Genomic DNA, 13,538 nt, shown 5'->3' on the forward strand with positions numbered 1-13,538 from the left:
ATCTCAAATTCCTCATCTGTGGATTGGTAGGGTGGGTTATGAGTATTCAGCTCTTATTTAGCTCTAACCTAAATTATTTCCTTTGATTTCCTGTTAATGAACAAAATCTAAGTCATCACTCTCCACTTATTAAAGAATCCAACATGAATGCATGTGATTCATTTTGGTGGATTTGGATATTTATTCGCCTCTTCATATTTGTTTTGTGATATGAGCCTGAACTATTTTCCACATCAAGTAAAAATGAGTCTTTTTTTAAAAAAGAACTAACTACATTCTCTGACTACATCATCAAATATACACTAATGTACACTGACCACATTATCAAAGTTTTTCACCTTTTCTTAGAAAAAAGATAATGAGACATGGAGTCAGTATGTATGTCAGAAAAAGACATGTCACCAGGACTCAAATGCAACCTTTAAGATACAAGAATGTGTTGGTTTTAAAGGAAACAAAACAAAACAAAGCAAAACAAAAATGATGATATCCTATTAGCTATGAGAAAATTTCAAATGAAGAGAAGCGGCCTTACTTTAAAACTTCTTAACAGAGTCCACATGCTTATTTTGGTCTTTAAAATGGTTATTTCCCTAAAATATCCAGTATTGCTTCCACAAATTCTCCTGCTATCAATCAACCTACCAGCCTCACAGCCATTAATTCAGTTTTCCCTTCTGTGATGAGAGAGAAACTTCAGTCTTTCAAACCAAACCCCTCCATCTATGGGCCAGCCGCCATATTGCTCATCTACTTAAAGAAAGTACTCCTGGGGCACCTGCGTTGCTCAGTCAGTTAAGCATCTGACTCTTGATTTCAGGTCAGGTCATGCATGATCTCAGGGTTGTGGGATTGACCCATGTAAGGCTCTGCCCCTGTAGACCCGTGTAGAGTCTGCTTGTCCCCCTCCCTCTGCTCCTCCACCTGCTCTCACTTTCTCTAATAAGTAGATACAATCTTAAAAAAAAAAAAAAGTAATTACTCCTGAAATAGTTGCCCCATCCTCTCCTGGATCATTTCTATCAGCAAACACATGGTCTCTTACTCTCTTAAAGACCCTTCCTGACCCCATAGCACCCTCCAGCTACCACCCCATTTCTCTGATTCCTTATACAAATAGCACCTCAGGCTAGCTGCCTAAATACTATTTTATAGTTCAGGAGCCTACTGATGTCCAGAAAGATTAAGTAATTTATCTACACAGTGATTTACTTAAATATAAAGAAGCATTAAGAGCTTAAAATACCATAAATTTCAGTCTCTGATGATACCAAATAACACCTCTTTCCTATTAATAGTAACAGAAAAACCCACAATGTCTAAATAAAAACCACTTGCAAACACTAATATTTAGGAAAAAATTTACAGGTTACAAAGAGCCTTCATGTGCATTTTCTCCTCTGATTCTTAACATCCCTGCAACGTGACTAAGTGATTATTTGTCCATCTAGTTAAGGAAGAAACCGAGGCCTAGGAGGTTTGGGGAATTGCCAGGCCAAGGGGCCCAACATGATGCCTGTGGTCATAGAGAGGAGTGAGGTTGTTTGGGTGTGAATCCTGAATCTACCAGCTGGTGTCCAGCTGACTCTGGCAAGTAGCAGAATCTCTTCCTGCTTTAGTGTTTTTGTGTGTCAAATGGGTACAGCTCCCCCCTGGGCTGTGGAGATGCTTACATGAGTTTATGTAGAATCCTTTGAACCAGTAACTGACATATATCAAGTTCTAAGGTTAATATTCACTTCATTAGGGGTGCCTGGGTGGCTCAGTGGGTTAAGCCTCTGCCTTCAGCTCCAGTCATGATCTCAGGGTCCTGGGATCAAGCCCCACATGGGGCTCTCTACCCAGCAGGGAGCCTGCTTCCCTCTCTCCCTCTGCCTGCCTCTCTGCCTACTTGTGATCTCTCTCTGTCAAATAAATAAATAAAATCTTTAAAAAAAAATAGTCACTTCATTAAGTGTCCAGCTGTGGACGGACACTATGCTAATTTTTTTTTATAAATAGAACTGTTGGGCCTCCATCACTAGATAATCTGTCCCTGAAAAACTCTCATTTTAGCTAAAAATTCTGATAACATAGGACATCAAACAATAATATTTGAAATAAAACAACTGAGTATAAACCCCGGAAGGTATTTTGAATCCTGTAAGATGACTGCTTAAAAAAATATAAAAAACCTGTTGAAAATTTACCAGTGGTTTTCTGATTTTATGAAACTTACCTTCTTCGAGTTTTCCAGCTTCAATGTAGGAAGTAAGAAATAATGGCTTTCCTACGTCTCCCTTACGTGGTACGGAAACCCGAGCTTTTTTGTATATGGAGTGAAAGAGTCCATTACCACCAGGGCTGAACATGAACATGGTCACCAAAACAGTCACCTTCCACATGGCACCAACCATTCCCTCTAGTCCTAGGAGAAAAACGACAAATGATTCTGAAGAGTAAATATTGACCCAGGCTTTTTACATATAAGACCTTCATTTATTTCATTCAAAAAATAGGTATATTGAAAAAAAGAAAAGTATATTGGGCGTGTTAAGCACCTTGGATACAACCTGAATAAAACAGACCCAATCCTTGCTTACCCTAAAGTGGGCAGTCTAAGAGAGAAGGAGGCACTATCCAGGTTTATATTTGTATTTCTAAATATAGAAAGACAATTTCTATTTCTAAAACCGTGGTCTGAAAAGTGATAAACTTTTGAATTTTTAAAAATTTTTTTAAAATTCAATGCAGGATTAGCTAAAACTTCAAGACAACAGGACTCTGTAACTGATCACCAGATGAGTGGTAGAGACAGTTACTTACCACAGGAAGGGAGAGGATTGGGAAGACTGAGAGAACCCAGGAAGGCCTTACCAAGGTTGCAGAGGGCGTAAAAGGCAGGTGGAGCCCAAATGGGCAGGAGAGATGGGGAAGGCATCACTGATGGGTGGAACAGCTTGAGCAAAAGGGAGATATGAGTTGTCCATGGCAGAGAAATTTTAAAAATTTAAAACAAACAAAACAGATTTCCGATTACCTCTTCTCTCTCTACAAATCATAAACTTTGCATCCGAGAACAAAAAAAGAAAGAAGGAAGAAGGAGGTCCTAGGACTATCTTTAGGTCCCTGTCCCTATAGCTACCCGATAAGTAAACTCCAGAGCTATGCCTCAAACTTTATGAACACAGCTTTTTAAGGGTCTTCGAATCTAATGTTTGTCTAGAGTATTCATCTCAGCTGATAATAATAATGGCTTAAAATTATATGATTTCCCTAAACTTGTACATAAACATATAATTTGAATTTACAATGGGCTTTCCCAAGTGTTTCCAGCTGATCTGAATATCTTAATAACCCGACCAGGAAATCAAAAGTGATTATCACCAATTTTAGATAAGGAAAATTTGACTCCAAGGAATGCCTCATCCTAGGACATGCAGAGCCCAGTCAAGGCCAAGGTCAGGTTAAGTTGAGTCAGGTGAACAGGCAGGGCTGAACTGCAACTTTTTCTAAAATTTTGATGTTTTGTTTATCATGGATTTTTTTCTTGCATTAATTTTGATCCCCCCCACCAAATATTGCATTAAAATACTATGTATCATGATTATTGAGTTTTTTGGCATGCTCTTAAATTTTACCCTGGGCAAAGGCCACACCTGATTCACCTTAATCCTTAATGCTAAGAATTATGATCCTACATCAGTACTATTATTACTCTGCCTTACTACTATTTAAGCATGATCCAAATTCTTAGCTCTAAAGTCTTAAGTAAAGTACACAAAACAAATAAATACTTTACTCACTCAGGTTTCTGGATGTAAAAAGAAGTATATAATTATGTGAACATAATGCCTGCTTTGGACTGTTAAAATGGTGCTTTAAAATACCATGCCATTAAAACATCTTAAAAACACAAAATATATAAAAATCTATTACCACGTGTTTATCACAACCCAAACTGGCATAACATGAAGATACTGGTTGTAACAAATTTTAGACACATTTCCCCAGTAAGATAGACATTTACCCTTATAATTTGATCAAATATACAATGCTTGTCAAATCTTTCATGATTGACTTAATAGAATTCCCCATACTTCATGTAAACAAGCCCAACCAAATACAATCCGTAGCTAAAAAATGGTTTTGCCTATAATAAGGAACAAAATGAATTTAAAACCTGAAATTAGTCCCAAGAATCCCAAGAGTAGTGACCACTATGGAGCTGATAAAACATTTTTTTAAATTATGTGAACTTGTTACACTGATGTTTTAATAACATAACTACTTTCAAGGAATACTTAAAATCAACAATCTTACTCTCTAACTGGTTCAGGGAAAAAAAAATCTGTGGAAGCAAAAAAAATAGGGGAAGAAGCTCTTCCAGTAAGAGTTGTTTTTTTTTTTTTTTTTTTCCTGGAGGCAAGAAACTAATCAGGCCATCTAATTTCTCCATCTTCCTGTTGCAAACCTCCAGCTCCCTTTAATGGAAGTCATTAATATTTAAATAACCAGGGCAGTAACAACACTTCCCTTGTAAGCAGATGTTGACTCAAAGATGTTAAAGGAGGAAAGAGGTAAAACTCATCTTGTTTTAATTGACATACATCTAATACATAAAAGTAAGAGTTGGGTCAATTTAGTAGATCTCATTAACATTTAATCAAATAACTATTAGAGTCATGGTTTCTCATGCCGGTGAATTAAAGCAACAACATACTTCATTTCATAATTCTCATTTAACCATCAGAATTCCTGAACTGTGCCGGGCTGTCATCTTTCTTCATGAAAATGAGAGCTATTATCATGAATGGAGAAGTATTGTTTCTTTTTTTTCTTAAATTCTTCTCAAATGTTTTCGTTTATCCTAAATTAGCTCAAATCTTGTAATGTATTGAACATTTACTGAGTACTTTCTAAACAAAACACCTTGTGCTAGAAGCTATTGCCCAAAGAAAGTGAAAAAAAATGATTAACCATACAATTTACCATGTCTATATGAAATAATATGAAAATATTGATGCTATTTCCAGTTCAAATATATCATATTGAAGGATTCAGGCAATCTGTTCCTTCTAATGTTTAGAAACATAAAATCTAAGTAAATACAAAGCAATATTGGCAGAATTAAGTAAGCTAAAGGTCCAAAGCATATGATTTATTAAAATTATCTTACTAAACCTTAAATATTAGTTGGAAACCTTATGTCCAAAGTACAGTATTTTTCTATAAAAACAGCTATTTAACACAGTGATCCTTAGAATAATAAAAACTGTCAACAATGTAAACAATTTAAGATAAGTAAGTTGTTGTACACCAAAAAGATGGAATTATACACAGCAATTAAAATGTTAAGAATATTTTGGAAAATATACTAAAATATTAGGTAAAGAAGAATAGGCTATTATATTGGATATATGGTAGTTTCTCTAATACTTTTTAAAAATTTCTAAAGTTTCTACAATAATGACTCTTATAATTAGAAAAAAAAAGTTTTCGGTTTTGCTTTTGTTAAGATAAATGAAGCAACTGATAGACATGGCAAAAAAATGCTTGTTCCTTATTCCTTGTTACTACCTGGTTATGACCTCTTGCGTTTCCTAGGAATAAGGGTTCTGTTTGTTCTTTTAGAATACATTCTTCTTTCTCTAACATTCTATGAGGATGTGTCTTGATTTCCTAGAGCCATAGAACATCAAGACTCAAAGTACACTTTCTCTTTGGCAAATGAGAAAGCTCTGCATAAATGTGAGATGCTGTTATAATAATAATTTCTATAATTATATTGTGTTTAATTCTGCCTGGAATCGAGTCCGTGACAAATGTGCACATAGTTGGTATTGGCAAATATCTGTTGAACTGATGTGTCTAAATAATGAATCATATTTTAGACAGATATGAGATATTAGAGATTCATGTGGCTTAATTCTTTCATCTTGGAGACTAAAATTGGAGCCAGAGAAGTACGTAAGTGACTTAAGATTACACCGCTGGTGAGTAGCAGGGCCAAGACTCAAAGCCAGGATCTATTTATGGCTCTACATCAAATCTGATTTCCACACTCCATCCTTGGTTACAATTATATTCAGATATTCTGTTATTATCTCAATAGATAATTAACAGCCTGTAACAGTCTGAAGCCCTTTTCAGAGATCATTAGAATGTGCAATAAAAAGTGACAAATGAATAAAGAGAAATATTAAGAAGTCAATCTTCCTAGAGAAATTTGGTTTTTAGAAACAGAAATCCAGGTTCTGCCAGCTCATGCATCAAAACTTTAGTGTGACAGTGACTTCTCTGGGTCCCAGTCAATGTGTTAAAACCAGTGGTTACCTTTCCAGGAGCTTTGAGAGCTCGATGTTCAACAAAGCCATTGTTAAAAATTAAATTTACCATTTAATAAGCCCTCTTTAAAAACCTAAGTAATAAATATTCAGAACTCATCACTTCATAACTATTTACTACATTTTACTGTGACTCCAGGGATATGGTTTTTGTATTTGATAGAGAAATTCCATAATGGTTTGCTACAGTGCATTTCTTTCCAACTCTGTGTTCAGGAACATCTTGCTGGTACCTTGAAATAAGCCCTGGTGGGAGTATTTACACCACAGAAATCAGCAAAGATTCCCACCCCCAGAGAACTGGTTTCTAAAGATTTACCCACACACAGTGGTCTCCTATTCCTAATTTGAAAAAAATGAGCTGGAAACTACTTTCCATCACACTCCCATTCCAATTGAAATAATCAGTAGAAGAGACAAAAAGGAAAACCCTGCCAAGTTGTCCTAGTGTTTGAAAGCAACCATTAACAGGTCAGATATGCAAGCCTTCTGGAAAAGAAACCTGAAAAAGCCACTTTTCGGAAACTGTGTGTTCTACCAATGAAGAAAGAATCAAAAACAAAAACTCCAGAATGAGGACAAGGAACAGCCACTCTCTGTTCTCCCCTTCCCACTTGCCTATTTTATATGATAATTATTCCAACCAACAGATAGGAATTGCTCACATAATAAATGCTGTACCTGCAATAAAATAGCTATTTGGATTCCCCTGTCCATATTTAACTGGTTAGTAGCTCCCAATGTGAAAAAATAAAAAAAATTCCCCAAAACAAAACAGGCCAACTAGTAATAGACATTTCCATGAACTCTGCAATAAAAGAAAGGTATGGGAACGTGGTTCCTCTACTCTACAAAGATGTAAGCACATCTCGAGATTATTCAAGCGTATCCCAAGCACCTGAATCCTATAACAGAGCTATTATGCAACCTTCCACTAAATACCAATTCTAGCTGTTTTGCTGAAAGATTTCCATGCAAACCAGTGTTTTATTTGTTCATTTAGATAAACGAACCTTCAACTAAATAAGTCTTTATTCTGAGGAATCCATTACTCATTTTCCTTAGGACATCATTTTAATGTCTCAAATTGATGTTCGAAGCGCTCTTTCCCCAGGAAAGACACAGTGCCAGACACACCAGGTGAGAGGTGACAGGCAACCTTCTGCTGAGGGGGCACTGAGAACATGCCCATCTCCTTCTCCCAGACCACCCCACTGGCATCAGACAGGGGCATCTAATCTTGCTAATGACTCAGTCATTCCCATCTCTGCCATCGTATTTTTGGACTCATAGGAAAGGGAGATACGTGGCAGGTAGACGATGAAAAGAATCAGGAAGAGGAGGAATAATATCATCTGACTTTACCTCAAAGTCTCACTCCAGCGAAAAGGAAAATTTGAATGGGGGTGGGAAGTTAGAAGAAGACATGTCCCAAAGTGTTAGTAACGGCTTTGAAACAGAAAGACATTTTTATGAGGCCTCATCAGTAATAGCTACCAATCACTGAACATTCTCTATATTCAAGGAAATGTGCTAATTGCTTTATATTTTTATTTCTGACCTTTCTGGGGCAGATAGTGTTATCATCCCACTTTAGGGATTTGAAGCTGATCCTCAGAGAATTTATTTTATATATATATATATATATATATATATATAATTGGCCCAAGTCCACATCACTAATAAGTAGTAAAGCAAAGAGTTAATGCCAATTCTAAGACTATTCTATAGTCCCAATACCAGCATCTCCCAAAATGTGGGACAGAGTCCCTCCTCCTTATTCAGGTAAATTTGGAAATATATTATATCCCTACAGAATTAAATTATTATGTTGCTAAGAAGTTCTTCTGTAAATCAACCTGTTAAAACTTTAGCCCAGTATTTCTTAAACCAACAATTTTTCTTAAAGATTTTTTTTTTTTTTTTAAATTTGAGAGAGAGTAAGCGAGAGAGAAAGTACGAGTCAGGGGAGAGGCACCGAAGAACAGGTTCCCCAGCACCCTGGGATCATGACCAGAGCTGAAGGCAGACGCAGAACTGACTGAGCCACCCAGGCGCCCTCCCAAACCAACAGGTTTTGATCAGGAAAGGCTTCTTATTATTGCGTAATATCTAAAAATTTTATGTCATGCATTCTGTGGATTTATTTATTCAACAAAACATGGTAGAGGAACATGTATATCCTAGGCCCTCCTGCTGGGCTAACACTTCATGTAGGTTCTGGAAACATCTCTGGGTAGAGCCCCCCTTGAGGAAACAATGCAAAGGCCCTGAGGTGCAACTAAATTTTATTTGTTGTTGGTTGATGGGAGCACAGTGAATGAGGAAGGAAGTGGCAGGCACATGATGAATTCAGAGGGTGGTCAGGAACAAAATAGGTCGAGTTTTAGCTCTATTCATATTCGTTAGCATTAGGGAATAATACAATCTGCTCAGAATTGTGAAACGGGAAATGGTCACTCCGGCTGCCATCTAACAAGTGGACTATGGGAGAAAAAGGATGGAACCAGGAGGCCAATGTAATATTCTGGGAGAGACGGCAGAGGCTGGAGCCAAGGGGTATCGGGGGAGTGGTGAGACGTGTGAGCTACGTTTTGTAGGCAAGCCTACTTAAAACATTCTGATGTTTTAAATCCTCTCCCACCACCCCGTTTGTGGTCCTTTTTATAGTAGCCCTAGGAACTAAGACATGGATAGTGGGACCAATATCCAACTGGAGGTGGGGAAAACTCTGGGAAGAGTCAGGATGGAGGGGGTAAAATGTGAACCATCAACAATCAAATGGGAAAGAGAAGCTAAATTGATTTCTTATCGAGGTATGTCTGGCATTATTATAAGCCAAGATCTCTCACAGGACCCTTTGTGAAATATTAGCTCAGTAAGATATTAATGGATTTTTTAAAAGATTTTTTATTTATTTATTTGACAGAGAGAGAGAGAGAGAAAGAGAGAGAGAGAGAGAGAGATCACAAGTAGACAGAGCAGCAGGCAGAGAGAGAGAGGGGGAAGCAGGCTCCCCGCTGAGCAGAGATCCCAGGATCCTGAGATCATGACCTGAGCTAAAGGCAGTGGCTTTAGCCTAGTGAGCCACCCACGTGCCCCGATATTAATGGACTTTAAAGGGAAAAAAGTTTGGAAAAATTTGGGTTAAACAAACTTAAACAGGGTTTCTGTTTCCAGAACATCTCAAAGCCTTTCATTTGTTAATGGGCAGTATGTGTGTGTGTGTGTTTTTTTAAGTGTGTTTTTTATGTGTGTTTTTTTATTTATTTGACAGACACAGATCACAAGTAGGCAGAGAGGCAGGCAGAGAGAGAGGAGAAAGCAGGCTCCCCGAGGAGCAGAGAGCCCAAGGTGGGGATCAATCCCAGGACCCTGGGATCATGACCTGAGCTGAAGGCAGAGGCTTTAACCCACTGAGCCATCCAGGTGCCCTGGGCAACATGTGTTTATCTGACTGTGACACTATCCTTAGAGAGATCCTGAATCCAGAGGTTTACATAAGACATACCCAGATGAGGACACGAAGTCCCAGGTTGAACAATTTCTCTAGTCCTGGAATAATTTTCTCAAGCCCCCACTTAACTACTATAAACAGTAAAGCTGTATTTTGAAGCCAGATCTAAATGATTCTGAAGTCCATATCTTTTACAATATATCACTGTGTCAATGACATAACATAAGAAAACCTGCCTCCATCTAACTTTTGACAAAAGCAGAATTCTGGGTAAACTAGGTTCTCTTGGCATTTGCAAAACCTACAGGTGCTAAAATTGCAAGTGATTTAAGGGCATGTTTATCTACAACGCAGTGAAAATCACATGCCCAGAGAATGCTTCATAATGGATTTCTAGTGTATGTCCTTCAGTTTTGAAAATGATTTTTTAGGGGTGGCTATAGCCCTCAGTCCTTTAGGATTCACAGCAAAAGCACTATCTTCCAGTGAGAAATTCTTTATTTTTCTGATATAAATTAGCCCAATTCTTTTTAGATTCGGCATCCTTTTTCCTATCTACTGTAACTAAATTCATCAAATAAAACATTAAGATACACAGTGTGGTAAATACAAGGGTAAGACTGGGCACTATGGATGAGAATATTTTATATGAGGATGATTCTGGGAAATTCTGCAATGTCATCTTAACTATTACTCCCTGAGGTGACAAGAAACTCCTCCCTGATTACAAAACAGAGATATGACTATGTATTACACATTACATATTATTATATAATACTCCCTTAGTTAAGTCTAGTACTTTGCTTATCTCCCTTAGTTAAGTCTAGTACTTTGCTTGTCTCATCTGGTCTTCAGAGTAGTTAGTGGCTCTTCAACAGGGCCCATGTTGATGGAGCAGAGCTGGGGCAGACTCCAAGTTCACTAGACCATCCACTCAATTCAATAAACAGGCTGACCCTTTAACAACATGAAGGTCAGGAATATGACCCCCGTACAGCCGAAAAGTCAGACTCCCCCCACATTTAATGACTAATAATCTACTGTTGACGGGAAGCCTTCCAATAACATCAACAAGTAACACATATTTTGTATATCATATGAATTATACAGTGTAATCTTACAATAAAGGAAGCTGGAGAAAAGAAAATATTATTTTTAAAAAAGATTTTATTTATTTATTTGACAGACAGAGATCACAAGTAGGCAGAGAGGGAGGCAGAGAGAGAGGAGGAAGCAGGCTCCCCACCAAGTGGAGCGCCCGATGTGGGGCTCGATCCCAGGACTCTGGGATCATGACCTGAACCGAAGGCAGAGGCTTTAGCCTGCTGAGCCACCCAGGCACCCCATGAATGAAAATGTTATTAAGAAAATCAAAAGGAATAAAAAAATACATTTACAGTACTATACTGCATTTATCAAAAAAAAAAAATCTGCATGTAAGTGGTCCCATGAAGTTCAAATTATGTATCTTCAGCTCCAATTATGTGCTAGACTCCAGTGTAGGCAGAGAGAACCAAACACACAAAGTGTCTGCCTTCATGAAGTTTACCCTATAGTGGGAAAGAGCCCGATGAGAGCTATCAAGAAAATGAAAGCAGGGTAAAGGGTTTCAGAGTGATGGGTCGAGGAGTGATGTTATTTTACAACGGGATGGTTAGGGAGGGTCCCTCTGAGAAAGCGACATGGGAGCAGCTCTGAAGGATATGAGAGACTTCCATTTGAATCTAGGGAGAAGAGAGCTCCTAGTTGGAAAACTGATCTCAAAGGCCCGATCACAGGAGGCAAAGAGGATGGAAACTAGTGTGGCTGGAGTCCAGCAAGTAAGGGGGAATGTGGTACTGAGTCAGGCCAGGTCTCAGATCATTCTGGGTGTTGGAAGTCAACATGTGATTTGGAAGAATCCCTTCTCCCCAGCCCTGATGTTTCCATCCACGGTGAGGCTGGCCTCTGGCCACCCTGTTGCTCACTCCCAGGAGGCTGGGGCGAGAGGTGGAAAGGTTTATCTGGTAGATAAACGTAGGCATGCTAGGCTCTGTACGGGGAGCAATGCTCTCCTCTCTTCACCTGGTCTGGGCCCCACCCTCTACATGACTGAGGAAATCTGCCCAACGCTGGGCTTCAGTCGCAGGAGATTCATTTGCCCAGAACTAAGAGTTTCAGCCCAGCACAGCTTGTCTCAGGAATACAGATAGCATTTCACTCTCCACCCGCCTTGCTCCTTGTCTTCTCAATTTCTACAAAAATCAGGGGGAAGGAAAGGAGTTTGCTATTCCGGAGGGCTCCCTATTTTATTCTATTCTCCCAGTAGAATAGAACTTGGGGTTTATTCTGAGTGTAACAGGCTGGAGTTTTTTCCCACTGCACCTCACTGTCTCTATTATCCTGCGAACATTTCATCATACATGTAATTAGGAAAGGCATCCCTAACAGAATCAGCTTCACACACATATTCAGAATTTGAAGTTCCATACGGTCTTACTTGCCCACACCAGCCCTGGAAAGCTATAAGAGTTGATCACAAGAAATGATCTTTAAAAATCTAACTGTCTCAGGGGCACCTGGATGGCTCAATCAGTTAAGCATCTACTTCCAGCTCAGGTCATGATCCCAGGGTCCTGGGATGGAGGCCCGTGTCGGGCTCCCGGTCAGCGGGGAGCCTGCTTCTCCCTCCACCACTCCCCACTACTTGTGTTCTTTCTCTCTCAAATAAATAAAGGAAATATTAAAAAAAAAAAAAATCAGACCATCCCAAATACCTTCGCACAGGTAATCAGAGGGTAACAAAGTCACGGACTACTTGGCAAGAACAAATAAATGTGGAACTGAAACCCCTCGTTAAGTATTTTAAAATCAAGTATGCATAGTATCCAAGAGGAGCCCACAGACTTATTGATCTGGTTCTTCTGCCATGGGATGGAAACATCGCCTACAATTACCTCTGTAGTTTCTGAAAGCAAAACAAAACAAAGCTAACAAAACAATTTTCATTCCCTTCCTTGCTGCATTCTCACTTCTGTCCATACTGTCTTGCCCCAATCATTAATGATCTTCAAATTCCCAAATTCAAAGGTCTTTGTCTTAATTGCCTTCTCTGATATGTTGACATTACCACTTTGGTAAATTTACCAATGCTTTGCCTTCTGTAATCTGTGCTTTCGTGGGTCTTCTAGAATATTTTCATTCATGGCTACCTTTTCTCCTGCCTTCCCCTTAAAGGGTTTCCCAGGAGTCTAACCTTGGTCCATAGCTTATCTTTCTCCACACATCTCTCCAAGGTGATCCCATCACTCTAAGATGATCTTCCATGGGACACCACTCAAATAGCCACTCTTCTGTGAAGCTGCAGGCTCATCTACCCAGCTGCCTGCTGAACACCTTCACCCCATGACCCATGAATATATTAAACTCAACTGGTCCACACGGAACCTAATACTTTTGCTAAAACACAGTGAATTGAACATATTTGTTTATTTCTGTTCCCTCACAAAACCATGCTAATAAATCCCATGGCCAAAGAAAACAGAAAATATGGCAGATCAAAATTTTGTTGTTACTGTTAGATGGAAAGTGAACAGGTAGTCTGCAGAGAATGAAAGCAGATTATCAATGAGAAACAAGCTCATTCATGTCACAAAATCACAGACAGGCCAATGGTAAGTCCAGGACACTGCGGGAGGCAAGGGACAGCATGGCACCAAAATCAGAGGGACAGATGAGAGTCTGTAACACAGGGTAGAGCCTCAGACCCCTCCTGA

At 38.8% G+C, this 13,538-nt stretch overlaps 1 protein-coding gene across 3 annotated transcripts in view; it reads right to left on the minus strand.

Moving 5' to 3' along the window:
- Positions 1–13,538, minus strand: part of CPVL (carboxypeptidase vitellogenic like) — a 130,197-nt gene that overhangs the window by 102,816 nt on the left and 13,843 nt on the right. For all 3 annotated transcript variants that reach the window (XM_059171455.1, XM_059171456.1, XM_059171457.1), the window contains exon 2: positions 2,219–2,407. In XM_059171455.1, the coding sequence (XP_059027438.1) occupies positions 2,219–2,396 (178 nt within the window). In that variant the 5' untranslated portion in view covers positions 2,397–2,407. The remainder of the gene's footprint in view (positions 1–2,218; positions 2,408–13,538) is intronic.

The sequence above is a fragment of the Mustela lutreola genome, chromosome 4 (genome assembly GCF_030435805.1).
Source record: "Mustela lutreola isolate mMusLut2 chromosome 4, mMusLut2.pri, whole genome shotgun sequence".
Lineage (NCBI taxonomy): Eukaryota > Metazoa > Chordata > Mammalia > Carnivora > Mustelidae > Mustela > Mustela lutreola.